This window comes from Theropithecus gelada, chromosome 3 (assembly GCF_003255815.1).
Source record: "Theropithecus gelada isolate Dixy chromosome 3, Tgel_1.0, whole genome shotgun sequence".
Classification (NCBI taxonomy): domain Eukaryota; kingdom Metazoa; phylum Chordata; class Mammalia; order Primates; family Cercopithecidae; genus Theropithecus; species Theropithecus gelada.
In genome coordinates this window covers 80295083-80322937 of record NC_037670.1, presented here as the reverse complement: position 1 = coordinate 80322937, position 27855 = coordinate 80295083, and the positions used below count along the sequence as shown (strand labels likewise).

Sequence of the window (27855 nt, the reverse complement as noted above, 5' to 3'; positions counted from 1 at the left end):
AGAGTTCTAATTTGACTTAAAGAAATGTAAGGGCTTGGCCGGGCACGGTGGTTCACACCTGTAATCCCAGCACTTTGGGAGGCCAAGGTGGGCGGAGCATGAGGTCAAGAGTTCGAGACCAGCCTGGCCAACATGGTGAAACCCCATCTCTACTAAAAATACAAAAAATTACCTGGGCGTGGTGGCAAGTGCCTGTGCTACTCAGGAGCCTGAGGCAGGAGAATCGCTTGAACCCAGGAGGTGGAGGTTACAGTGAGCTGAGACTGCGCCACTGCACTCCAGATTGGGCGGCAGAGCAAGACTCTGTCTCAAAAAAAAAAAAAAAGAAAAGAAAACGTAAGGGCTTTCAGACTGATAGAAGCTAGCTTAGATGCCTTTTAATTCACATGACCTCGGCGGTCTTTGTTAAGATTAATTTGGTAAACTTAATCTAAAAATTCCCTGCAGTAGTTTAAAATCTTTTAAAAACTATTATTATGCCAAATAGTGATTTGTCTATTAGTACTTCTATGTTTCTTAGCTGTTACTCTTTTTTTTTTTTGAGACAGAGTCTCGCTCTGTTGCCCAGGCTGGAGTGCAGTGGCACTATCTCGGCTCCCTGCAAGCTCCGCCTCCCAGGTTCAAGGGATTCTCCTGCCTCAGCCTCCTGAGTACCTGGGAGCATAGGTGGGTTATTCTCCCACTGAATATGCCTATAACCTAGGTGATGGTAAATTTTGGGCTGAGAGGGGCACCTTTTACATGGGTACCCCTCCCACAGAATCATATGACTGTGTGAGAAGCTTTATCAAATTTGCTGTCCCTCATGGGTTTACAGATGGTTAATAAAACATTCGGGTAATTGGGCTGTGTCCTCACCCAAATCTCAACTTGAATTATATCTCCCAGAATTCACATGTGTTGTGGGAGGGACCCAGGAGGAGGTAACTGAATCATGGGGTCCAGTGTTTCCCATGCTATTCTCGTGATAGTGAATAAGTCTCATGAGATCTGACGGGTTTATCAGGGGTTTCCACTTTTGCTCCTTCATTTTCTCTTGCCGCCACCATGTAATAATTGTCTTTAGCCTCCCATCATGATTCTGAGGCCTCCCCAGCCATATGGAACTGTTAGTCCAATTAAAACTCCTTTTCTTCCCAGTCTTGGGTATGTCTTTATCAGCAGCACGAAAACAGACTAATACAGTAAACTGGTGCTGGTAGAGCGGGGCACTGCTGAAAATATACTTGAAAATGTAGAAGCGACTTTGGAACTGGGTAACAGGCAGAGGCTGGAACAGTTTGGAGGACTCAGAAGAAGACAGGAAAATGTGGGACAGTTTGGAACTTCCTAGAGAATGGCTTTGCCCAAAATACTGATAACGATAGGGACAATAAGGTCCAGGCTGAGGTGGTCTTAGATGGAGATGAGGAACTTGTTGGGAACTGGAGTAATGGTGACTTTTGCTATGTTTTAGAAGAGACTGGTGGCATTTTCCCCCTGCCCTAGATATTTGTGGAACTTTACACTTAAGAAAGATGATTTAGGGTATCTGGCGGAAGAAATTTCCAAGCAGCAAAGCTTTCAAGAGGTGATTTGGGTACTGTTAAAGGCATTTAGTTTTATAAGGGAAGCAGAGCATAAAAGTTTGGAAAATTTGCAGCCTGATTATGCGATAGAAAAGAAAAACCCATTTTCTGGGGAGAAATTCAAGCTGGCTGCAGATATTTGTATAAGTAGCAAATTTAGTCCCCAAGACCATGGGGAAGATGTCTCCAGGCCATGCCAGAGACCTTCACCGCAGCCCCTCCCATCACAGGCCCTGAAGCCCAGGAGGAAAAAGTGGTTTTGTGAGCCTGACCCAGGGTCCCCGTGCTGTGTGCAGTCTAGGGATGTGGCGCCCTGTGTCCCAGCTGCTGCTTCAGCTGTGGCTGAAAGGGGCCAATGTACAGCTCAGGTTGTGGCCTCAGAGGGTGGAAGCCCCAAGCTTTGGCAGCTTTCACATGGTGTTGAGCCTGCAGGTGCACAGAAGTCAAAGAATTGAGGTTTGGGAACCTCCACCTAGATTTCAGAAGATGTATGGAAATGCCTGGATGCCCAGGCAAAAGTTTGCTACAGGGGCGGGGCCCTCATAGAGAACCTCTGCTAGGGCAGCGTGGAAGGGAAATGTGGGGTTGGAGCCCCCACACAGAGTCCCTATTGGGCACTGCCTGGTAGAGTTGTGAGAAGAAGGCCACCGTCTTCTAGACCCCAGAATGGTAGATCCACTGACAGCTTGCACCATGCGCCTGGAAAAGCCACAGATACTTAACGCCTGCCCATGAAAGCAGCTGGGAGGGAGGCTGTACCCTGCAAAGCCACAGGGGTGGAGCTGCCCAAGACCATGGGAACTCACCTCTTGCATCAGTGTGACCTAGATTTGAGACCTGGAGTCAAAGGAGATCATTTTGGAGCTTTAAAATTTGACTGCCCCACTGAATTCTGGACTTGCATGGGACCCATAACCCCATTGTTTGGGCCAATTTCTCCCATTTGGAATGGCTGTATTTACCCAATACCTGCACCCCCATTGTATCTAGGAAGTAACTAGCTTGCTTTTGATTTTACAGGCCCATAGGTGGAAGAGACTTGCCTTGTCTCAGATGAGACTTTGGACTGTGGACTTTTAGGTTAATGCTGAAATGAGTTAAGACTTTGGGGGACTGTTGGGAAGGCTTGATTGTTTTTGAAACGGGAGGACATGAGATTTGGAGGGTGCAGGGGCGGAATGATATGGTTTGGCTGTGTCCCCCACCCAAGTCTCAACTCAAATTGTATCTCCCAGAATTCACATGTGTTGTGGGAGAGACCCAGGGGAAAGTAATTGAATCATGGCAGCCTGTCTTTTCTATGCTATTCTCGTGATAGTAAATAAGTCTCAAGAGCTCTGATGGGTTTCTCAGAGGTTTCTGCTTTTGTTTCTTCCTCATTTTGTCTTGCCACCGCCATGTAGTAAGTGCCTTTTGCCTCCCACCATAATTCTGAGGCCTCCCCAGCCATGTGGAACTATAAGTCCAGTTAAACCTTTTTTTCTTCCCAGCCTCGGGTATGAATCAGCAGCATGAAAATGGACTTGAATACAGAAGCCTTATCAAATTTGCTGTCCCTCATGGGTCTACAGATGGTTAATAAAACATTGGGGTAATTAACCAAAAAGAAAAGGAAAGCAAAAAGGCAGCCAAAGGACTAGCCCCAGAAGGATGATAGAAATTTTGGGATGGTTATTCACCATTTGCCCCAGATTGGAAGATTAAGGGGGAAAAAAAAAATCAGAAGGCAAAGGTTATGAGAAAGCTGACATTGCCTGGGGCAATGCTGAGGCCAATTAAGATGAAAATTGATAAAAATGAACAAGAGTCCTAGTCCCTTGGCTCGACTCCCTGCTGGGAACCCAAACCGTTTTTTTTTGTTTTTTTTTTTTGTTTTTACCAGGTAAGGTAAAATGGTCTGGGGGTAGAAAAGTTCCTGGAACCAAAACATTAAAAATGTACGTGTTAATAGAATTATAAATTTCTTTTTTTCTTTTTTTGAAACGGAATCTCACTCCATCGCCCAGGCTGGAATGCAGTGATACAATCTTGGCTCACTGCAGCCTCCGCCTCCTAGGTTCAAACGATTCTCTTGCCTCAGCCTCCCGAGTAGCTGGGACTACAGGGGCGTGCCACCACACCTGGCTTTTTTTTTTTTTTTTTTTTTGTAGTTTTATTAGAGATAGGGTTTCACCATGTTGGCCAGGCTGGTCTCAAACTCCTAACCTCAAGTGATCCACCCATCTCGGCCTCCCAAAGTGCTGGGATTACAGCATTGAGCCACCACACCTGTCAAATTATGAAATTTGAGATATTTAAACAGACTTTATGTAAGGTAGTTGTGACTCCTTTACCTGTCTTATGAAAATTGGTGCGGTGGCTTATGCCTGTAATCCTAGCACTTTGGGAGGCCAAGGCAGATGGATCACCTGAGTTCAGGAGTTCAACACCAACCTGGCCAACGTGTCAAAACCCCGTCTCTACTAAAATACAATAATTAGTAGGGCGTGATGGCAGATGCCTGTAATCCCAGCTACTCGGGAGGCTGAGAGAGGAGAATTGCTTAAACTCAGGAGACAGTGGTTGCAGTGAGCTGAGATCATGCCACTGCACTCTAGCCTAGGCGGCTGAGTGAGACTCCGTCTTCAGGGGGTGGAAAAAAACACACACACAGAAAAGAAAATGGATATTATATCTAACTGGAGGATATTTCCCCTATCTAGTGCTATACAACTGAAGGCGTGTAAATCTGCTCTTTGAGAAATGTTAATTGGACGCACTAAATGGGAACTAGTAAGATTGCCTGAGCCCACAGAATATGGGGTAGAAACCAGAGTGCTAGTTGGGACAAATCCTCCACTTCATAGCCTTTTGTGGAGCATTTATTGGGGCTTATGGCAAAAGACTGTGAGTACTTCCCAGTAATAACTACTGGACTAGAGAATTTCCACTTGAGGGGCATGTACTGTCTTGCTGTGGAATGTTAACTGAAGCCACCCCTATGCTAATGGAAATAATGGTGCCCAAAAGAGTTCCATGGTAAAATAAAAGTGGTTTACGTAGATCTTGCTACCTGGATGTACAAGGAGGACGTACTCATGAGCAGGGAGCTACTTTTTTCCCTAGGACTGTTTCTAACTGTATGAGGGGCTGCTAGATTCTACAGTGCCTGATGGTTCTCATGAGCTGTTTGACTTGTGAATGGCAATTCAAAGGTGAACAAACATCTTGTTTGGAAGGCTGCTGCTCTGGCTAAAGAAGGGTCAAAAAATTTATTTTTCCTTTATTTCTAGTTTAGAACATTTGGGTAAAGTATATTTTTGTAAGCAAATTTACATTTTTCTGAGTTCTCCAAAATTCAGATTGTGATTTTATGACAGTATAGTTGTTTGCATAAGTTTAGTAAGAGTCTTTTAGAACAAAACAGTTGGAGACACTGGTTACTTTACCAAGACTTTCACTAGAATAGCATATTTTTAGGTAAAGTTCCAGCAAAGCCAACTTAAGAAGAGCCTATATAGTCAATGAATTCTTGCTGCACTTTATGTAAATCATCAGGCAAAGTATAATAAGCTTAGAACTTATTTTGCACACAAATTGGTCTTACTATAATTTCTCTTGAATAGAAAAAGAGGGCTAGAGAGAAATTGTTTCAAAGGAAAAATGTAACGCTCTATACTAGATTTCACCCCTAACGTTTGTTTTTTTGAGTACAGATTGAATCATGAATTATATCTTGGCTACAGTAATCTCTAGAGAGTACCAGATTATAAGATTATAATTTTTTCATATCTTTAGTTGGTGCCCTAATGGAATAGATTTATTTTTCTGTTCTGACACACAAATAATCTTTTTATTGTCAAAATATTAATGTTATTTATTTCTCTGTTTTACTTTCAAGGAAACGAAACCAATCTCCCTCCTTTGGCATCCCACAGGGCCTGATTTGTTTTTCACCGCAAATGCCCCGCTGCTAAAACTGTTTTGGGGGGAAAAAAACAAACTCGTTTTTGTCACACAACCCAGATAATTTAGGCATGCGGATATATTGTAGGGTGAGTAGGGCAGGGTTTATTGAGTGAAAAGGAAAAAAACGGGAAACAGGAACCCTCAGCAAATTGAGAGCGTCCAGCTAGCAGGTTTCCTAACTCACAGATTGAAACCTAGGTTACCACACAGGAACAGGAGAGGCCAGGCTTCTCCCCGCTGCAAACGGCATCAACTTGATGAGGCTCCATCCTGTCCTCCTGGTGTGCAGGCCAGTCAGAGATTCTCCAGGGACCCCTTTTTACTTAGTCTCATTCACCCCTCTAAAAGAAATACTTCTAACTGCCATTAGAAGAAGGATAAGAATAAGGATGAAGACCAATCTTAACTGCTTCCTGCTGACAGGAGGTGCTGTTTGGGAAAAATGGCAGTCAGATCTCCTTCAGAGACCTATCTAAGGGTCCCTAGCAAAAGGGGCCATCATCCAAGGCTCCAGTTCATAACCACTTGGAGTGTCATGGTCTGAAGGCAAGAAGACACAAATCGGGATATTAGAAAACATATATCAAAACGAAATAAGTGGCGAAGGGTAAGGACCTCTCAAAAATCCTGAGGCCTTTTACCAGTTTGCACAGGGAGAGAGGGGCCCAAAGCCTGACTGGCTAAAAAAAACTTACCCTTTTGTCAGCATGTCAGGCTTCTGGGTTCCCTTCCCCTAAGCCCAATGCTAAGCTAACAAGTTTAAGATTTGAGAAATTAACTCTTCCCAGTTTGGAGGGTGCATCTTATGGAAGCATACTGTTTCTATCTGTGAAGAGAGGATAGAGGAGGAAAAAGAAAAAAGAAGACATTTTTTCAAAGGAGACCCAGGGGCTTCATACACATTGTAGGGTGAGTAGGGCACGGTTTGTTGGGTGAAAGGAAAAAAAGGCAAACAGGAACCCTCAGCAAAGCGAAAGAGAGTCCCAATAGCAGTTTTCCCACCTCACAGATTGAATTCCAGGTTACCACACAGGAACAAGAGAGGCCAGGCTCCTCCCCCCTGCAAATGGCACAAATTTCCTGAGGCTCCACGCCATCCTCCCAGTGTGCAGGCCAGTTGGATATTCCCCGGGGACCCCTTTTTACTTGGCTGTCTCAAAACTATGCAAGCACCCTCCCTCTAGGCCCAAGGACTATCACAGGAGAAGTGGGCATGTGAGATTGTAAGGGCTGGTTTTGAGGGATAGAATTAGGTCAAGGTCAGACCCTCCAAATCAAGGATGGGTACAAAGATGCCTAAACAGCTGGTAAAACAAGGGACTTTACCTCCTGAGCTGTTGTGTGGCACCTTTCCATCCACTTCAGCCATAAAGAATTTCCTGCTTCCTGTAGAATTAAAGCAATTACTGAAGCTACCCCTATGCTAGTGAAAATAATGGTGCCCAAAAGAGTTCAATGACTGATAGGATAAAGATAACTTGTGACAAAGCCTGCTGGGTTAATACCCTCATTATGAAGAATGCAGATAGTTCCATAAGTCTTTAAAAAACTTTTTTCAAAACAGTGCTTATGTTTTGTTTAGCTAATTGCTGTGAGTCTGTAACTAAAACCAAGACTACAGTGGCTCAATACATACAAGTTAAAAATAAATCAGTTTTGTAACTTCACCTTTGGTTTTTTTGATTGTTGACTTTCTACTTAAAAAAAGTAATTTTAAGGGGTAATGAATGCCTGGCCATGTCTACCCTGTCTGACCTAGAACAGTTAATTGGCTGTAAGTCTTGTTGACTCTAACATCCTTGGCCATAGGGAGTCCCACTGAGGGACAGAATGGGCCCAGGGCAGGCAGCTATGCCACACCAGCAACACTATGGGACAGAATTAAAATTTGGTGGCCATTGATGTTGCCTCTGGCAAATCTTGGCCAGAAGTGGGAAAATGTAAACCATAAATAAAATTCAAAGTGTGTTCCACCCACCCACCTACCTCCCACAATCATCTGAATAGACTCCCTCCTTGGCCAGGGTACCCTAAAATTTAACATGAGAGACTGGTTCAGGCCCTGATAAGAAATGGGGGAGTTGGGGTAAGATATGCCTCATTATACCCCTCCAGCATTTTCATCAACACAAACCTTAAATCTGATAAACATTTACAATCTATTCTCTCTAAAGCCTGATACTTGGAGGCTTCATCTGCATGATAAAACCTAGGTCTCCACAACCCCTTGTCTTCACCCAGACATTCCTTTCTATGCATAACTGTCTGAACTAATTTTCAATCAGAAATTGTTTAAATCTACCTATGACCTGGAAACACCACCCACCCTGACCCCTACCCCTACCCCACCCACGCCTTCGAGTTGTCTCGCTCTTCTAGACTAAGCCAGTGTAAACCTTAACATGTATTGATTGATGTATTATGTCTCCCTAAAATGTATAAAAGCAAGCTGGAGCCCAACTACCTTGGGCATGTGTCCTCAGGACCTCCTGAGGCTGTCACAGGTGCATCCTTAACCTTGCAAAATAAACTTTCTAAATTGAGACTTGTCTCTTGTCTCAGATACTTTTTGGTTTACAGCTTCTAGCTCAATGAGGAGAGAGCCCCTTTTGCTCAGTAACAATTCTGGCAACCCAGCTGGGATGAAACCTGTCTGAAGTACTGTAGCCCCTTAATGGGGTACAGGCCCCCTTCCCGAACCCTGAGTGGTCACCTAGACCATTTTGTCCAGAGGCTCGGTGTAGGGCTCCTGCTTGTCCGCCGAGGCTTCCTTGGTACTACTCTTTTTTTCAGAAAAGAAACTGCTTCTGGATTAGATATCTTTCTGATAAGTCAAAGATGTTAATAATAATAGCTGCCATTTATTAAATGTTTATCATAGGCTGACACGGTGGCTCAAGCCTGTAATCCCAGCACTTTGGGAGGCCAAGGCGGGCAGATCACGAGGTCAGGAGATCAAGACCATCCTGGCTAACATGGTGAAACCCCATCTCTACTAAAAATACAAAAAATTAGCCGGGCCTGGTGGCTGGCGCCTGTAGTCCCAACTACTCAGGAGGCTGAGGCAGGAGAATGGCATGAACCCAGGGAGTGGAGCTTGCAGTGAGCCAAGATCGTGACACTGCACTCCAGCCTAGGTAACAGAGCGAGACTCCATCTCAAAAAAAAAAAAAGTTTATCACATACTAAGCATTGTGTTAGTTGTGTGCCTGATATCATTTATTCTTTACCACAAACTGTTAAAAACAGAATTTTATCAGATTTACTTTAAAGATCTAATTGATTTTCATTAGCAATCCATAAATGGGATGCCTCTCATTTAAGAATTAGGAAAGGCACTCTGATGAACTGAGCAGAAGAGGTTGGCTTTGTAGGCAGGAAATGGTTGAAGAAAGCAGAAACAGAACAAAGGGCAGATTGGTCATTTTAAAGTTACCTATAGGGTTAAAACAGGGGACTTCCCTGTCATGCCTGCTCAGGTGAACTGGGTCCCTTCTGATTGGTTGCTGTAAATCTCCTGGTTTTAGGGGGAAACTGGTTTCAAAGTACAGTTTATGGAGTACGTGGCACCTAGAATAAGTGACTCCATTCTGGTTTGGTCTGGTTTGTTAGTCCTAATACACCCTATAGCTCAGTCCACAACAGTTATTTCCCTTAAATTTCATTTAGAAAAAGCAAGGATTTATTAGCCCTCTTTATAGATAAGGAAATTGAAGTTAAGCGATGACAAGTGACTTACTCTAGGTTACATAGCTAAGTAGTAAGCGAGGACTGGAACCCAATGCTGGAACTCAAAGTTTCAAAGGCCCATGCATTGAACACACTTCATCTTCATATTTTTTTAAGCATTTTCTTAAATTGAGGTGTAACTTATGAACAATAAAGTGCATGAAACTTAAAGCAGTTCAGTTAATTTTTACATACGTATATGTAACAAATATCCAGATCAAAACAGAGAACAATTCCAGTGCTTTAGAAGATGCCCTTATGCACCCCTTCCTATCCAGTTTCTACACAAGAATAACCATATTTTGACCCATGCTGTCTCTTTTGTGTCTTTTTTTCTCTTAGTGTTATATCTGAGATTGGTCCATGTTGTTTGTATCAGTAATTGCTGTATAGTATTTCATTATATACATAGACCTTTATTTATTTACTTATTATCCTATTAATGGACATGTGGGTTCCCAGCTTTTGGTTATTACAAATAAGACAAAAAGTATCCTATTGTAAAAAAATTTTTTAATTATTGGATTTAAGTTTATAAAAGTTGGGATTTTTTTCCATATGGTTATACATATTTGTGCTACATGACCAAAGTGTGTGTTTTAACTTGGAACTTAGGGTAATATAGAAGTTCCAGATTTCTTCAATATGTAAGATCAAGTCAAAGTCAAATACATTTAAGATCCTTCATAACTATGTTTTAAGTGAGAGTTCACTCATAACTAGTAAATGTATTTGATGCTGTCTAGCTTTACATAAAGTAGCTCTCCAAAAAAAATCTGGTACTACTGGAAATTATTTGTCGGAAACACAAATCAAATTGTATTAATGCCATATCTGAGGGTATTTCTGATTTTGTAAGGTGTATATCTGCGAATACTTACGTTTCAATGAATGCCAAATCCTTATAACAATGCTGTTTATTCTCATATCAGGTAGAGATTAATACTTAGTAGAGTTCTTGATTTTGCTAGTCATATGTGACAACTTTTCCTTTTTAGAAGAAATATTTATTTTAAGCAAACATGATTCTATCAACCTAAAATAAAAGTCAGAATGTAGTTTAAAAGAGAATTTATTTGGCCGGGCACGGTGGCTCACACCTATAATGCCAGCACTTTGGGAGGCCAAGGCAGGCAGATCACTTGAGGTCAGGAGTTCGAGACCAGCCTGACTAACATGGTAAAAGCCCATCTCTGCTATTAATAAAAATACATAAAAATTAGCTGGACATGGTGGCATGTGCCTGTGGTCCTGGCTACTCTGGAGGCTGAGCCATGAAAATTACTTGAACCCAGGAGGCGGAGGTTGCAGTGAACCAAGATCATGCCACTGCACTCCAGCCTGGGTGACAGAGCAGGACTCCGTCTATTAAAAAAAAAGAGTTTATTTAAGAACAGAAGTTGAGGACTGCAGTCCAGGACACATTTCCAGTTTGCCTTGGCAAGTACTCCAGAGAACAAGAGAGGCTCAAGTTTTAAAGAAAAAAGACAAATGGGGGGCAGGGACAATTACAAAAGTTGTTCTTCAGGAATTCTCATTGGCTTACAGAAATGGCATTAGTGATTGCCTATACATTGTTGAACTATAGGGTGTAAAGCATTTTTTGGCTACTTGGCCTCAGTCTAGAGCTTGCATAGCAAGTGGCTTCAAGCGGTAACTATTTAGCTCAAGAGGGAATAACTGCCCCTTTCTGGGCCTGATAATTTAAAGGGACTTGCATTCCTCAGATAAGTATTCTTTTTCTTTCTCTATTTTATCAAATCTTCAGTTTGCTGTGTATATGCAGTTACATGTTAATGAACATGAATATACATGTTCATTAACATATACATGTTCATATACATTTTCATTAACACATATATTCATATAAAATTCCAATAACTTTAAAGTGGAAAAACAGAATGATAATGTCTTAATGTTAGTGCCTCAAGTACCAATAGCATGAAAATCAACTTCCTTAATACTGAAGTAGCATATTTCCCTCATCCCTTTGCGGGACTCACAACAGGGGTGCCTACTCAGCCCACTGCTCTCAACTCCTCGCAGGAGGGAGCACACGAGCGAATGTGGTGGGAACTGGAGTGCATGAGCACTGGAGCTGACTGGCTGCCTCAGAGCTGGTGGGATCAAACTCCACTCACTGCATTCCTCCCCTCGTGGAGGGAGTGCACAGGTGAGTGGGTACAGGAGCCAAAGTGAGCGCTTTTAGGCACCAGCAGGAGCAAACTCTGTGCAGGCCCCGCAGCAGCATCTAGGTGGGGGTGCTTGTGACCCCGAAAGCCCCAGAGGGCGTGTTACAGTGTTCATTTCGTTCTTCCATCTGTAGACAGCTTAAGTGTTAACAGATCAGTGGGCCCTCTGCCTTTTCACATGAGGCAGCTGTCCTCCACCAGGGCAGTGTGACCGCCTTTTGCATCCACACTTGTGGCTCCCAAACTCTTGTCCAGCGTCCAGGAAAAATGAGGTGAACGAATTGAAGGATGGTAAATGCAGGGGATTTTATTGCCAATGAAAGTGGCTCTTAGTGGAATGGGGATCTGAAAAAGGGATGGGGCAGGTGAGTAAGCTTCCCCTGAAGTCCAGCCATCTCCGACCAGGTTCTTTTCCAAAGTTACGCCGTCAAGCTGTCCCTCTGAAGTCAAGCCACTTCTCTCCAGTGTCCAGACATAGTCCCCCACATCCAGCTGCGTCTCTCTGCTGGCTGAGGATGGGGGCTGGGCAGGCCATGGATAGTTTAGTGAAAGGCAGTATTCAAGTGGAAAAACAGCAGTTCTCACTTTGGGCCACAGATTTCAGGCTTTTCCACTTCAAGGTGGGGTTTTATTGGGGACCCACCTTTTTCTGCCTAGAATATCTCTACCTCCGTCCCTATGAATATATGTTGACACAAGCAAAATGTCCTATTATCTTATATAATAGAGTCTTGATATTCTGTTTCACTGTGGTGGGATTCTCATTATAATAATTTCTACATTAAAATTAAAATACACATTGTCTGTTTTCATGCTCATAATCCAAGTACTCCAACTTAAGGGATGTGAAATAATAAATAGGTCTTTAATTCTAGGGAAAAAAATAGAAGATAACAGCCTTTATTCACTTGAATGTATAAAAGTACATGCTTTAAAATACTTATTTCCATTTAATTTAAAAACAAACTTCTTGATGGGCTCACTGACACATGCTTGTAATCCCAGCCCTTTGGGAGGCCAGGGTGGGAAGATTGCTTGAGCCTAGGTGTTTGAGAGCAGCCTGGGCAACGAAAAATAAAATAATTACCTGGGTGCAGTGGTGCACACCTGTGGTCCCAGCTACTCAGGCTGAAGTGGGAGGACCACTTGAGCACAGGAGGCCGAGGCTGCAGTGAGCCCTGATCACACCAGTGCATACCAGCTTGAGTGACAGAGCAAGACCCTGTCTCTTAAAAACAGAACAAGGTTGGGCACCGTGGCTCATGCCTGTAATCCCAGCACTTTGGGAGGCCAAGGCGTGCAGATCACTTGAGGTCAGGAGTTCAAGACCAGCTGGCCAACATGATGAAACCCCGTCTCTACTAAAAATACAAAAATTGGCCGGCTGTGATGGCAGGTGCCTGTAATCCAAGCTACTCGGGAGACTGAGGCAGGAGAATCGCCTAAACCCAGGAGACAGAAGTTTCTGTGAGCCAAGATCACACCACTGCACTCCAGCCTGGGCAACAGAGCCAGACTGTCTCAAAAAAAAAAAAAAACACCTTACTTTTAATTGGTAAGTCTCAAAGGTGCCATTTTACCTCTGCAGTATACACTTTATATTTCTGAACATCTAGTGCAGTCATGAAAACGATGTCATATTGAGGTACAGAAATGTTAAGTGCAGCTGTTTCAAATCTACATTTGACAAATAGTGATTTGTTGCCAACTTTGTAGTCGAGTGAGGAATAAATGCCAATTGCTTTGTAGTATTGACTTTTCAAGAGATATGAGAAAGAAACCATAGCTGAGAAGAAAACATGTCTGATGCCCAGGGCTTTTTCGTTTTCTTCTGTTTTAAGCAGAAAATATGACAGAGCTTTGATTTTGCTGCCTAAAATGTTATGACTATTAAGAAAATAAATACTTTGTGCTTCTGAGTGAAAAGAAAAAATGTCTGAGATACCGAGAAAGGAAGCAAAGAGGCAGAGCAGCTGTGAAGCACTCTCCTTCCTTCTGTAAGCCATTGATATCTGTAGGGTCCATGGATGTGGTTAATGTGTCTGCTAATAGTTTGGAAGTGTGGCTTCTATTTGCCACATGGTTCTCTGGCAGTGGAACATAATGCATTGTTAAAAAGTGAACAGAGAGTACTCCTGAAGTACTCAGAGTTTGTGCTTGGGTACTATGTTGTTTTGTTTTTGTAGTTTTTCTTGTTTCCTCAGTCTTTTTTTCTTAGGACAGAGTAAATGGAATCTGACTAGAGGACACCAATTTGGTTTATAAACTATGAAAAGGGATGGTAATTTTTATTACTGGAGGACAAACATGTCACCCTCTCTTACATAGTTCATTTAGCATTTAGAAAAATTGCTTTTTTATTCCTTGTGATCAGAGTCAGCTTTTATGTTTTAGAAATCAGCCATTGTTGGCCAGGCGCAGTGGCTCACGCCTGTAACGCCAGTACTTTGGGAGGCTGAAGTGGGCGGATCACAAGATCAGGAGATCAAGACCATCCTGGCTAACACGGTGAAACCCCATCTCTACTAAAAATACCAAAAAAAAAAAATTGGCCGTGCGTGGTGGCAGGCACCTGTAGTCCCAGCTACTCGGGGGGCTGAGGCAGGAGAATCGCTTGAAACTGGGAGGTGGAGGTTGCAGTGAGCCGAGATCACATCATTGCACTCCAACCTGGGCAACAGAGCCAGATCCTGTCTCAAAATAAACAAATAAATAAAAGTTTCCAGTGATTTAGTCATCCTTCTCTTCCTGGTACAGACAGGAAGACACTTAAAAATGTAGATATTCTTTATAAAATAAATTTCTCTTACAAAAATATAACTTTTACTGTTTTCAGAGCTTCTCCTGTGTCTGTTTCCCAAAATAACCAGTTTAAAGTAATCCTATGCCAAAGAGGCATATTTGGAATGGCATATACTGGTGTCCTACAGACATACTTTGGGGTGTCATGTCCTGAACTCTACAATTGGCTCCCTCCCCCTTGTGGAAATGTAAGTAAAATCTATAGGAGACCATTGGTTTCCACCGAGTTCCTGCACAAGCTCCAACAGACCAAACCAAGATAGAGGTCCCTCCTGCTAAAGTTCGATGTCACCAGGCTAAGTTATCTGACCTGAGAAATCAGGAGAGAGAGAGATAAAAGTCAGATTCCCAAACAGGCCAGTTTTAGCTGGCATGGTAAGGGAGCCTCCTCTGCTTTAACCCTTACAAGGAAAGTAACTTTGAAAGTACTAATTTACTTTTTGTTCCTTATTTCTGCTTTCTTCAGCCTTTTACCCATCCAAAAATACTCACTACCCACATTGCGGAGATGAGCTCTCAACTTCTTGTTCTAAGGGTTGCGTGACTGGTGAATTGTTCTTTGCTCAAATAAACTGTTAAATTTATCTTGGCAGACTCTATTTTGATCCCCAAATTTGATTTAGATTTTGGGCCATTAAATTTCACTATTTAATAATAACCCTACTGGATGAGAATAAGTGTTTCTCAATTTCTGGTGATATGGTTTAGCTGTGTCCCCACCCAGAATCTCATCTTGAATTATATTCCCCATAATCCCCACGTGTCAATGGCAGGACCAGGTAGAGGTAATTGGATCATGGGGGCAGTTTCACCCATGCTGTTCTCGTGATAGTGAATGAATCTCACGAGATCTGATGGTTTTATAAATATCTGGCATTTCCGCTGCTTGCACTCACTCCATTCCACTGCCTGTGAAGAAGGCGCCTGCTTCTCCTTTGCCTTCTGCCATGATTATAAGTTTCCTGAGGTTTCCTCTCTAGCAATACAGAACTGTGAGTTAATTAAACCTCTTTCCTTTATAAATTACCCAGTCTCAGGTATTTTTTCATAGCAGCGTGAGGACTGATGTATCTGGGTACTTAGCATTGGTTTTTGTCTGTGGTTTTTTACATATACTTAGGGCTGCCATGTACAGCTATATGTACTTCATGACACAATTCCATGGAGAGCCATTTGTGTAAATGACAATGTAGCTCTCCCTGGAGCTGTGCAGTGAGGCAGCCTACTACGCTTACCTTCACTTACGTGGTGCTGGTTAGTTTAATTGGCATTACTATTTAAATTGTCTTGATTCAACTGAGTATTTAAGAGTCTCATGTTAACTTCCAAGAGAATTCCTCTTTAGCCTCTGTGCCATGAAATTTTGTGTCTGTGTGGATTAATTTGGATATATAGAAAGGGGACATACAGAGTATTCAGTCAGTATTTAAAATATGAAAAATATACAGTTTAAGATTTAAATATACCATCAATTTGGAAATAACATTTTTTTTTCATGCTTAATCTTTGATTCTTAGGGATTCTCAGATAGCAACTGGGAATTCTACAATTAAGTCATATTGTGACATTAACTACTCAGTTAACATCAAACTCTGTAAGGGCTCACTCAATCCCACAAAACTGCCCTCACTTCAGGCACCAATCACAAGTCCTGGGCCCCAGGCCACCCCATCTCTCTCTGACTTTGTTGCCAATTCAGGGTTTCCCATAACCTTCTCTGAGGTTTGATAATTTGCCAGAATGACTCATACAACTCAGGAAAACTCTTTGCTTGCATTTACTGGTTTATTATTAAAGGAAACAATTCAGGAACAACCAGATGGAAGAGATGAATAAAGCAAGTATGTTGGTTGGAGAGTCAGGGAGTCTCCATGCCATCTTTAGCATGCTGCCCTCCCAGCACTTTGATGTGTTCAACAACCCAGGAACTCACTGAATCCCATTGTTTTTATGGAGGTTTCATTACATAGGCATGATTGACTAAATCACTGGCCATTGGTGATAGAACTCAAACTCTTAACACCGTTCCTGGGAGGTCAAGGGGTAGGGCTGAAAGTTACATCTCTTTCATCAAGGCTTGATCTTTCTGGTGATCAGCCCCTGTCCTGAAGCTATCTAGGTCATCCTACCACTAGAGTCACCTTAGCATAAACTCAAGTATGATTGATTGGGGCTTATTATGAATAACAAAAGATGTTCCTATTACTCAGGAAATTCCAAGGATGTTAGGAGTTTTGTTCCAGGAATGAGGGACAAAGACCAAATATATGTATTTTTAATTATATCACATTTGAATATTCTGAACAGTTTGCAGTAGTATAGTGTTTTAAAAAACTAGAAAAACTCAACAATAGAAGATTGATATTAAAATGATGAAATATATATCTTTTTTTTTTTTTTTTTTTTTAAAGACAGAGTCTCTCTGTCGCCCATGCTGGAGTGCCCTGGCGCCGGCTCAGCTCACTGCAACCACCACCTCCCGAGTTCAAGCAATTCTTCTGCCTCCTGAGTAGCTAGGACTACAGGGGCCTGCCACCATGCCCAGCTAATATTTTTTGTATTGTTAGTAGAGACAGAGTTTCACCATGTTGATCAGGATGGTCTTGATCTCCTGACCTCATGATCCGCCTGCCTTGGTCCCCCAAAGTGCTGGAATTACAGGTGTGAGCTACCGCACCCAGCCACAAAGGAGTTTTAATAAACGGTTTTGAACTTGATTAGCAATTTCAGCAGTTTCCAAATGGATATATTTGTTGGTAGAAAAATCTACCAGTAGGAGAAGAGAATTATAGAAAGCTGCCAACACAGTACAGGCAGTCTGCAATTTATGAAAGACTTGTGTTCTAAAAGTTGACTGTTTGAAATTCTGAACACTTTCCCAATGAAGCAATGTTGTAAGTACTCTGGGCCCAAGTCAGGCTAGAACAACCTTAATTTTACCCATGGAATTCTTGGAATCCATGTAGTATCCACACTTCTATTTATGACAGTTTTGAGTCAACTGCGTCTTCAGTTTCAGCTAGAACCATCTAAAACTGATCTTCCTTCAGTAGAGTTGGAAATTCGGAGAATATGTTAAGCATAGCATAGCTTCAGATATTAATTAAACTTCTGGCCAATGGCAACCTGTTAACTAAATCTTCAGAAAAGAAGATAGATTTCTATACCTGCCCTTAACTCCCAAGATTATAGGATGGAAATAAGATTTCCTTCAGAAGTTAAGAACTGCTTGTGAATGTCTTTTTTATTTATTTGTTTTTAATCCTGCAAGCAATGCATATCCATTTAAAAAACACTTAATTAAAAGTAAAGGTAGTATGCTCCACTTGCTGTTAAATCATTTAGAAAATCGTTTTTGTGTACACATACAACACAGATAAAACAAGTGTGGCTAAAGAAGCAATGCAGTTGGTAAATGAAGATCAAGTTTGTTAGGTTGTTCATATTCTTTCAACTTTCTGTAAGTTTGAAAATTTCAATAAAAAAGGTGGCAATTTTTTTTTAAAGTAACAGGAGTATTCACTTATCTTCAGTCCCCAACCTCATTCTCCTCTCCAGAGTTAAAACATCTGCCAACAGTGTATATAGTTTTTCAAGTATCTTTTCAAGCATGTTTTTAAAATCTATTTACAGAAACTTTTTTTTGCACAAATGGAATCACAGTAACTATAGAATTATACTACCGTCACCAGTCAAGGGGTTTTGTCCAAGACCCCAAGAGCAGGTTCTTGGCTGTCATGCAGGAACGAATTCAGGGCAAGTCACAGAGTAGAGTGAAGTTAAAAGAATTTATTACAGACTGCTGAATTACAGAATAGGGCATCCTCAGAGAGCAAGAGGAGGGTGCACCCATTTCAAATATAATGCTAATATAGGTTATTAAGAAAAGTGAACTTCTGCCGGGCGCAGTGGCTCACGCCTATAATCCCAGCACTTTGGGAGGCCGAGGCGGGTGGATCACCTGAGGTCAGCAGTTTGAGATTAGCCTGACCAACATGGAGAAACCCTGTCTTTCCTAAAAATACAAAATTAGCCGGGCGTGGTGGTGCATGCCTATAGTCCCAGCTACTCAGGCAGCTGAGACAGGAGAAACGCTTGAACCCAAGAGGCAGAGGTTGCTGTGAGCCGAGATCATGCCATTACACTCCAGCCTGGGCAATAAGAGTGAAACTCCATCTCAAAAATAAATAAATAAAAAGGAAAAGAAAAGTGTGCTTCATTACAAAGGCTTGTGACCAGTTTGTGACAGGCTGTTAGTATTGTTATTTTCCTATATTACTATTGATTTTAGCAAGAATTTTTGAGTGTACTATTATTTTTAAAGCAAAACCTATTCTTAAACTAAGAATGCTTTTTGTTCTTAAAGTGCTGGGACATTTCCATAAGTCCTAGGTCTTCAGTTAGTTAACATCATTAACTCATTCCCTCAAACATAAACACCTTGTGACCAAGAGTGCCCAGTCCCCTGGGAACATACCACAGCAGGTTTGGCTTTATCCAGCCTTTATTCAAGATGAAGTCACTCTGGTTAGGGTGCCTCTGACACTGTTTACTGATATGCTACTTGCTTTTAAAATTTAACAGTATGTATTAGTTTTCTCTTGCTGCTGAAAAATTACCACAAATGTAATGCCTTAAAATGACACAAATTTATGTGTCTGAGGTCACATTTAAAGTTTAAAGTTCTGAGGTCAGAATTTAAAGTTCTGAGGTCAGAATTCCAAAATGGGTTTCACTGGGCAAAAATCAAGGTGTTGGCTGGGCTCCATTTCTTCTGGAAGCTCCAGGAAAGACTTGATTATCTTACTGTTTCCACCTCCTAAAGGTCTCCTGCATTTCTTGTTTCATGGCCCTTTCTTCCATCTTTAAAGCCAGTGGCATAGCATCTTCAAATAACTCTTTCACTGATTCCTCTTCCTCTCTTATAAGGACTCTGTGATTACACTTTACCCACTTGGATATTCCCTAGCTCAAGATCCTTAATCATATCTGCAAAGTCCCTTTTGCCAAGTAAGGTAACAAATAGAGTCGGGGGATTAGCATATCTTTGGAAGGCCATTATTTTGCCTATCACACAGGATATTGTGGCTGTCTTGCTTTATCAGTATATATGAATCTGACATTCTTTTTAACAGCTGGACAAAACTGATAGAAACCACCGATGTAGCCACTCATGATGAATATTTAGGTTTCCCTTTCATGTTGAAATAAATTATACTGCTATGAACATTTTTGTATGTATCTGAATATGTGAGAGTATCTATGGGATAAATTTCTAAAACTGAAATTGCTGAGTCAAAGGTGGTAAAGGATGAATTTTGGCACATTAAGATTTTAAGAAGTGTATGTGAGCAGACAGTGCTTCATGAGTCAGGCAGCTCCAAACCAGAAGTGGTTGGGGCTCTACTAAAGGAGCATGAGGGAAGGTATTTATAGGGTGAATATAGATGTAGAGCAAAGAAATTATTTGGTTAAAATTGAAGCAGTTGCCTTATTTGGGCCATGCCTGTGGGAAGTTCAAGAAAATGTAACTAATGCCCAGTTGGCTGCCTGTCATTGGCTGAGCTAAGCTTGGTGATCTTTTAAATTCAGTTTTGGTTTGCTTAAGTAGAACCCTGAGCCTTAGAGCCACCTCAGTCTGAGGGCCTCTCATTTTGTTATCTTAATAAAGGGTAAATGTGTTGTTGATAATACAGCCAAGTTGCCCTCCAAACTGTTGTGCCAGTGTACTGTACATTCCCACAGCAGGCTTCTTTTTAATGTTTTTCAATAGATGGATAAAAATTATATTAATTCAAATTGTATTTCTGTGATTAAAAATGAGATTAAGCATTGTTGTACTACTTTTTTTAGAATTTTCTATATTAAATTTTTTGGACCCTAAAGAGAAACATATTTCATGATGCATCATGAGAATTGGGGTACATGATGTTTATGCTTATTTAAAAACATGTTTATTTCATACAAAATTCATTTTAAGTAAATATCTGTGCATCAAAATTTAATGGTTTTCTAAAAGATTGTTTAGTAATAATTACCAGGACTCCTTATGATAAATACACTATATATGGGACTTTGGTACTGATTACATAAAATATGATTATTTTCTTGCATTTATTTTTGGTGTTAAATAACTGAATTGTTAACTTTTTTAACTCTAAAATTGCCAACTTAACATCAGCTTTGAATTTGTGTGTATCTTACCTCGTCACATCCTGCCTTCCCTCACACTTTTAAAAAAATTGTCCAACAAAGCAAATTGGGATGAAACCTGTATGATAAATTATAGAGAAGATACAGAGAAATGTAATCGGAGATTATTTTTGCCTCACCTTCAGTTAATTATTTTATTTATTTTTTTTGAGACAGAGTCTCACTCTTGTTGCCCAGGCTGCAGTGCAGTGGCACAATCTCCACTCACTGCAACCTCCACCTCCTGGGTTCAAGTGATTCTCCTGCCTCATCCTTCTGAGTAGCTGGGATTACAGGCGTGCGCCACCACACCTGGCTAATTTTTGTATTTTTAGTAGGGACGGGATTTCACCATGTTGGCCAGGCTGGTCTCAAACTTCTGGCCTCGGGTGATCCACCCGCCTCAGCCTCCCAAAGTGTTGAGAATTCAGGTGTGAGCCACTGTGCCCAGCCAATTTTTCAGTTGATTTTAAATGATCTCTGGAAGAAAAGTTTTACTCCTTAATCTAAACTTTTGAAGAGTTCTTCTAAATGAAAAACATTGATTGCGTCTGGCGACGGGAGCAGGGACTGGGTAGCTGCCTCCCAAGGGTGGGAGGCAGTCTTTTTACAGTCCTTTTTTTTGGTGTCTTTAAACATTTTAAATTTGGAATTGGATCACCTTTAGAAATAATCACGAATTGGCCGGATGCGGTGCCTCACACCTGTAATCCCAGCACTTTGGGAGGCCGAGGCAGGCAGATTACCTTAGGTCAGGAGTTCGAGACCAGCCTGGCCAACATGGTGAAACCCCGTCTGTACTGAAAATACAAAAAAATTAGTCGGGTGTGGTGGCACACGCCTGTAATCCCAGCTACTTGGGAGGCTAAGGCAGGAGAATCGCTTGAGCCTGGGAGATGGAGATTGCAGTGAGCTGAGATCATGCCACTGCACTCCAGCCTGGCTGACAGCGAGACTGTCTCAAAAAAAAAAAAAAAAAAAAAAAAAATCACGAATTTTAAATTCAGTGGACAAAAAAAAAATTTTTTAATCATTTTTAAAACCCTTTTACAGTTGACTCTCCTGTGATTGAAGTGGCAGCTTGATTTCATTGAAATGTGGAAAGATGAGCCATCCTATTCCACATTAAGGATTGGTTCTAAAAGTGATTCTGGGCTAAATTTGGGGGTCCTTTGTTGGACCTCTCCTACTCAATTCAGTAGGCCGTTGGTTTTCCTAAGGGCCCTATGGCTTCAACTACCATCTGTTTGGTGACAGCCCCCAAATATCAATCTGCAGTCCAGTCACCAACCCCACTACCCCTTATGCACATTCAAGTTTAACAGCCCTTAAATCAGAAAGTGGAGAAAAGCTTATAAACTTTTCCTCCTTTTACTGCTTTTTTTTCCCCTCTTCTGTGCCATAGGTTTGCTGATGATATCAAATGACATTATACAGTGTGGCTTATCCCAACTTCTGTCATTCAAGGTTTAAAAGCATTTTTACATATCAGAATAAAATGCTTCCTTTGATCAACCACCTTTTGGCTAACATTCCTTGCTATTTTAGGTTGAATTCTCTTACCCGCCCCTGATTCCAGGAGATGGACATGACAGCCACACTTTACCTGAAGAATGGAAGTATTTGCCCTTCCTTGCCTTACCAGATGGCGCACACAACTACCAGGAAGGTATGTCACAAGACAGTGAAACAGGTGACATTTTTGAAAAAATTTGCCAAAATATCTTAGGTTCTAAATACTTTGAGAAATTAAAGGCCTTCAGCCTGTTAGAACTATTTATAAAATATTTACATGCTTGTTTGGAGATAACTAGTCATTCACTAGAGCACCTCTAAAGGAGTGCCAGGCTTACATTGACTGCGGCTAGTGAACCTTGGCCACGCCTCTGCCAAGTGATTAGCCAAAGCAGGACAGCCACCACTGGAAGCACTTCCTACATCTATACGTCATACTCCTCAGAGGCAAACCAGGGGGCTTGCCAGCACCAGCTGTACGTTGCTTGGGACTCTAGCTGCATACTTGCAGTAGTAGGTTATTGCTCCAGTGCCCACCTTAGAAGCAGCTGAGATTGTTTTTGCGCCTCTGGAACCACTGCTGTCACAAGTACTCTGCTTGCAAGGTTGCTTGCTTGCATGCAGAGCATGTTAACACCTTCAAAAAAAGCAGGGCTGTGAAGTTCTTACCGAATCTCCTACCACCCTATAAATGAGTATTTTGCCTGACTTAATGAAGGACTGTATTTTACTATGGTATTTGATGCTCTACAAAAATGTTTTTGTTGTTATTGTTGCTGTTGCTTTTCTTTCTGGTTTTTTTTTTTGTTTTTTTTTTTTGGAGATGGAGTCTCACTGTTGCCCTGTTGCCCAGGCTGGTCTCAAACTCCTGAGCTCAAGCAGTTCTCCTACCCCAGCCTTCCCAGTAGCTGTGGTTACAGATGTGAGCCACCATGCCTGGCGGTGCCACCATACCCAGCGAAAGGACTGCTGCAAACATGTGAATTAAGATTATAGCAAATGTTCTACAGATTTTCTTTGTATTTGTGTATGTATATAATTTTGTCTGTACTATCTGAAAGGCAGTGACACTTTAAATACTTAAGATCTGAGAATGAGATCATTCCCCAGTGTAACTTCCAGTACCATTATCACAGCTAAGAGATTTAACAGTAATTTCATAATACTATCTAACATCCAATCTATGTTCAAATTTTCTCAGTTGTCCCCCAGATTTCTTGTATTCATTCAAGGTTCATGTGTTGCTATTGGCTTTTATGACTGTCTACTTTCTTTTAATCTAGAACGATTCCCTAAAGATTAAGTATTTTCTGTAATTGCAGTCTCAGTTTGACCTGTTATAATTCAGCCTCTTGGGCTTTTTGTGATGAGTATTTACCATAAGGCAATGAGAAAAATTCTAGGAAACCACTGGTTGTGGTGCTACAAATAAGTATGATTTGGATTCCTTGTTTTGTCATTTTTGTGTTAATGACTGCATTATGATAGCTTCAGATTTTACTACTTATTAATAAGGGTAATTCACCTCACTATTTACATTTTTCTATGTATCTCTTAGATACTGTGTTTTTTCACTTGCCACCCAGAAATGGAAATGGAGCCACAGTATTTGGTATCTCTTGCTATCGACAAATTGAAGCCAAGGTATGATAGTTAATAATGAAAAACAACTCCAAAGACCTTTCTTAGATGTTGGACACTTAGAGAAACACAGTCTTTATTTTTCAGTGGTGCCTGTAATGTTGTTTTAGATTTTTGAATATAATTTGTAGCTGTTTTTTCACTAGTACCAGTTTATTCACAGAAACATTTTATTAAGTTGACATTGGTGGCTATGCTTATATTTGTATCATAATATTTTGTACATTGTTTTTAGATAGTGATACATAAATTATCCATTTGTCTTTTAAATACTGTACTTACATTTCAAGATGTCTTTGAATTTTCTGTTTCTAGTGTTTGGCATATAACTTAGAAAAATTGAGTGGTAATGCTTGTGTGTTTTTTAGTTTTTTTATTTTTTTAAAGACAGGACCTTGCTATTTTGCCCAGGCTGGTTTTAAACTCGTAGGCTCTAGGGATCCTCCTGCCTCAGCCTGCTGAGTAGCTTTGACTACAGGTGTGCACCACTGTGTCTTGCCTTTTTTTAAGCAGCATTTCAGAAGTAGTGGGACATGCTTAGAGGGGCTCCCAACTACTCATAAGTTGTCTTAATTATCTCTAAGATTTCTTTTTTTTTCTTTTCTCTTTTTTTTTTTTTTTTTTCCAGGAAGAGTCTCACTCTGTTGCCTAGGCTGGAGTGCAGTGGCACAATCTTGGCTCACTGCAGCCTTGACCCCAAGCTCAAGCCCTCCTCCCAGCCCAGATTCCCAAGTAGCTGGGATACAGGTTTGTGCCACCATGCCCAGCTAATTTTTGTGTTTTTTATGGAGACAGGGTTTCGCCACGATGCCCAGGTTGGTCTCGAACCCCTGAGTTCAAGTGATCTGCCCTCCTCAGCCTCTACAGGCTGAGCCACTGTGCCCAGCCTTGATTATTCTTAAGTACCTGCTAGCTTAATGCCTGACTTACTATAATAGCTCTAATTAATAAATTCAAATAAGCCAAGATGGTGGCCCCACCTTTCATGATTTGCTTATGTGTAGCACTGTTTTTTTTGTGGTGGGGATAATCTTAATGAGTAAAAAGCTCTTTCAAAAGGTCAATAATACTCTAAAGTAGTGAGTGGTTCTCATTCTCAGCTGCACATTGCAATCACCTGGAGAGCTTTAAAAGCTAGGATAAGTGGGTCTTCCCCCACCCCAAAAGATTCTGATTTAATGATCTAGACATGGCAGGTGGGAATGTTTTAAAAGCTCCCCAGGTGATTTTCTACGTAGTCAAGATTCACAACCACTGCTCTAAAACAATGATTTTTAATCAGAATTACCTGGAGACTTTTTTTGTGTGTGTGTGTGTGTGTAAATATCTGTACCTAGCCTTTCCTCCTAGTGACTGAATTAGAATCTCTGGGATTTGAGCCTGGACAATTAAAAGTTTTAAAAGCTTCCTCGAGTGAACAATTAGTAAATCTTTTTCTAACTTGTTATGATGGAAATTTCAAACATGCATAACTTGTTATGATGGAAATTTCAACCATGCAGATAAATTGAAAACATAGCACACTGAGTACCTGTGTACCCATCAGCTAGACTCATAGACTGTGTGTCTGTTTTTCCTCTGACCCACTTAAATGTAAACTACAGGTGTAAATTCCAGGATACCCAAAGTAGGTAACTACCATGAAATAACCCTCTAAGCACAGGGCCTGGAACCTAGAATATCCGTGTTACATCATGAATAACGGAATCTAAAGCTAAAGATATTATGTCAAATAATAGCATACACCTTAAATGTGTACAATTTTTGTCAATTATACCTCAACGAAGCTGAGAAAATAAAGATAAAAGAGGCTGGGCCTGGTGGCTCACACCTGTAATCCCAGCACTTTGGGAGGCCAAGGCGGGTGGATCACGAAGTCAGGAGATCAAGACCATCCTGGCTAACATGGTGAAACCCTATCTCTACTAAGAATACAAAAAAATTAGCTGGGCATGGCGGCGCACACCTGTAGTCCCAGCTACTTGGGAGGCTGAGGCAGAAGAATTGTTTGAACCCAGGAGGGCGGAGGCTGCAGTGAGCTGAGATGGCGCCACCGCACTCCAGCCTGGCAGCAGAGCGAGACTCCATCTCAAAAAAAAAAAAAAAATAATAAATTTTTTTAAAAAAGATAAAAGAAACCTGAGAGTAAGAGTTCAACTGACAGCTTTGAGCAGTTGATGTTTTCATATACTATTGTAATCAAACCCAGGTTTGGCTGCACGCCGCTCAAAAGACAGGAGAGAAGAGAGTTGCTGGGAGGAAAAGCAGATTTATTTGGAAAGCCAGCTAGATGGTGAGCTAGCAGTCTAAAGTAGCATCTTAAATTTTTCAGTCTGTCTGGAGGATTTTTATGGGAGAGGGATATGGGGAAGAAGAGGAAGTTGGTGTCATGAGGTGACACACAGACATCTGGGTACCAGCAAGGGTCCAAGGAGGTTGGATACTTCTTTATCATTGGTCAGGCCACAATGCTTCTGTAAGTCTTTAACAAAACATAGTTAGTTGTTTACATACCTTTTAAATCCCAGAGTTGGTTTTAAAACATGCATGATTGCAATTTTTGCATATTGGTACTCTAAAATTATCCTTTTCTATGTGCAGGAACAAGGAAACGCTGCCTAAAAAATGCAGTTAGTTATGTTCTTTTGCTATTTCACTGTTACACTATTACCTTTACATATTTACATGTGAGATGAATTGAGCTGCTGCCTGTTCTTGGAAATTTGCTCCTTTTAATACCTTTTATTACCCATATGTCATGTAAGCACTAGTAAAATTATTTCTCCCAAGTGGGTCTTATCCCTCAGTGCTGTTTTAACAGCCCTCGTGCTCTGCATAGCCTTTAAATACTGCCTGTCTCCACACTCCCTGGTTCTGACCCACTCAGGAGTACATTAGAGTTGTCCATTTTTCCAGTGATTGCTATCCTTCTCAATAGATAATAGACAATAGAAGCAGACAGATAAACCAGTTATTGGAGGGACCTTGAGCCTGGAAGAAAGACTTTACTCCTTTTTAATGAAGATGAGACAGTGGATGAATCCAATCAGGAGGAAGGATTCAACTCCACAGCTAATTTAAAGCCTGTTCATCAGTCATCAGTTGAAAACATGGGGGTCCCTTGGTCCTCAGGACAGATCCAAGAAGGTGTCAGGCAGTACACTAGAGGAGGAAGTCTTTCTTCCCTTGCAGCCTTGCCTGAGGTTAATCAAATCAAGATTTGCTCTCTACTAGTAGAGGACTGTAGAAATCTCACATAGTCATCCTCACAATCACTGAGAAATAAGTTATGTGCTTGTGTTTGGTGCTGGGTGCCAATACAAGTTTCCAGGCAACATGGCACAACTAACTTAACAAAATTACTGACAGTTCTTCCATCTCTGGAGAACAAGCTATCTGTTTTTGTCATCTCTTTTTCCTTTTTTTTTTTTTTTTAGACAGAGTCTCACTCTGTCGCCCAGGCTGTAGTGCAGTGGCACGATTTCAGCTCACTGCAACCTCTGTCTCCCGGGTTCAAGCGATTCTCCTGCCTCGGCTTTCCAAGTAGCTGGGACTACAGGCTTGTGCCACCACACCTGACTGATTTCTGTATTTTTAGTAGAGATGGGGTTTCACCATGTTGGCCAGGCTGGTCTCGAACTCCTGGCCTCAGGTGACCCACCCACCTTAGCCTCCCAAAATGCTGAGATTACAGGCATGAGCCATTGCTCCTGGCCTTTTGTTGTCTCTTGAACTAGCCCCTTCTCACCAGAAACAATGGTCTCTGAAAGGACTGTCCATTTATAACCAGAATCAACAGTGATTGATTTGCATTGAATGGTTGATTTGGGCCTGGTGACTTATACATAAAGTATTCTCCATCAGATTATAAATTCCTTAAGATTTGGGATTGTCCCTTCACTATTATATTCCCAGTGCCTCCCACAGATTCTGGCACATAGGGCCAAACTGACATTTATTTGTTCAGTATTTCCTGAGAGTCTTAATAACTTTTTTAATTTAACTGAATGTAAGAAATTTCTTACATATAATTGCTATTTTTATATTGAAAAATAATTTTTGAAATATTGCTATCAAATATTCTGATAAATTGCTCTTTGTTTATAATAGGCACTGAAAGTAAGGCAAGCAGATATCACCAGAGAGACTGTTCAGAAAAGTGTCTGTGTTCTAAGCAAGCTGGTAAGAGACCAAGTAACTCGTTCATTATGTTAAACTTTCATGGCAGATCTTTCTTTAAGGATAAGGCACTATTAGAATAAGAAGAG

At 41.2% G+C, this 27855-nt stretch overlaps 1 protein-coding gene across 2 annotated transcripts in view; it reads left to right on the top strand.

The window, feature by feature from the left end:
- AVL9 (AVL9 cell migration associated) overlaps positions 1 to 27855 on the top strand; it is a 94631-nt gene that overhangs the window by 27585 nt on the left and 39191 nt on the right. For both annotated transcript variants that reach the window (XM_025379098.1, XM_025379099.1), the window contains exons 2-4: positions 21980 to 22100; positions 23505 to 23590; positions 27698 to 27769. In XM_025379098.1, coding sequence (XP_025234883.1) covers positions 21980 to 22100; positions 23505 to 23590; positions 27698 to 27769 — 279 coding nt within the window. The remainder of the gene's footprint in view (positions 1 to 21979; positions 22101 to 23504; positions 23591 to 27697; positions 27770 to 27855) is intronic.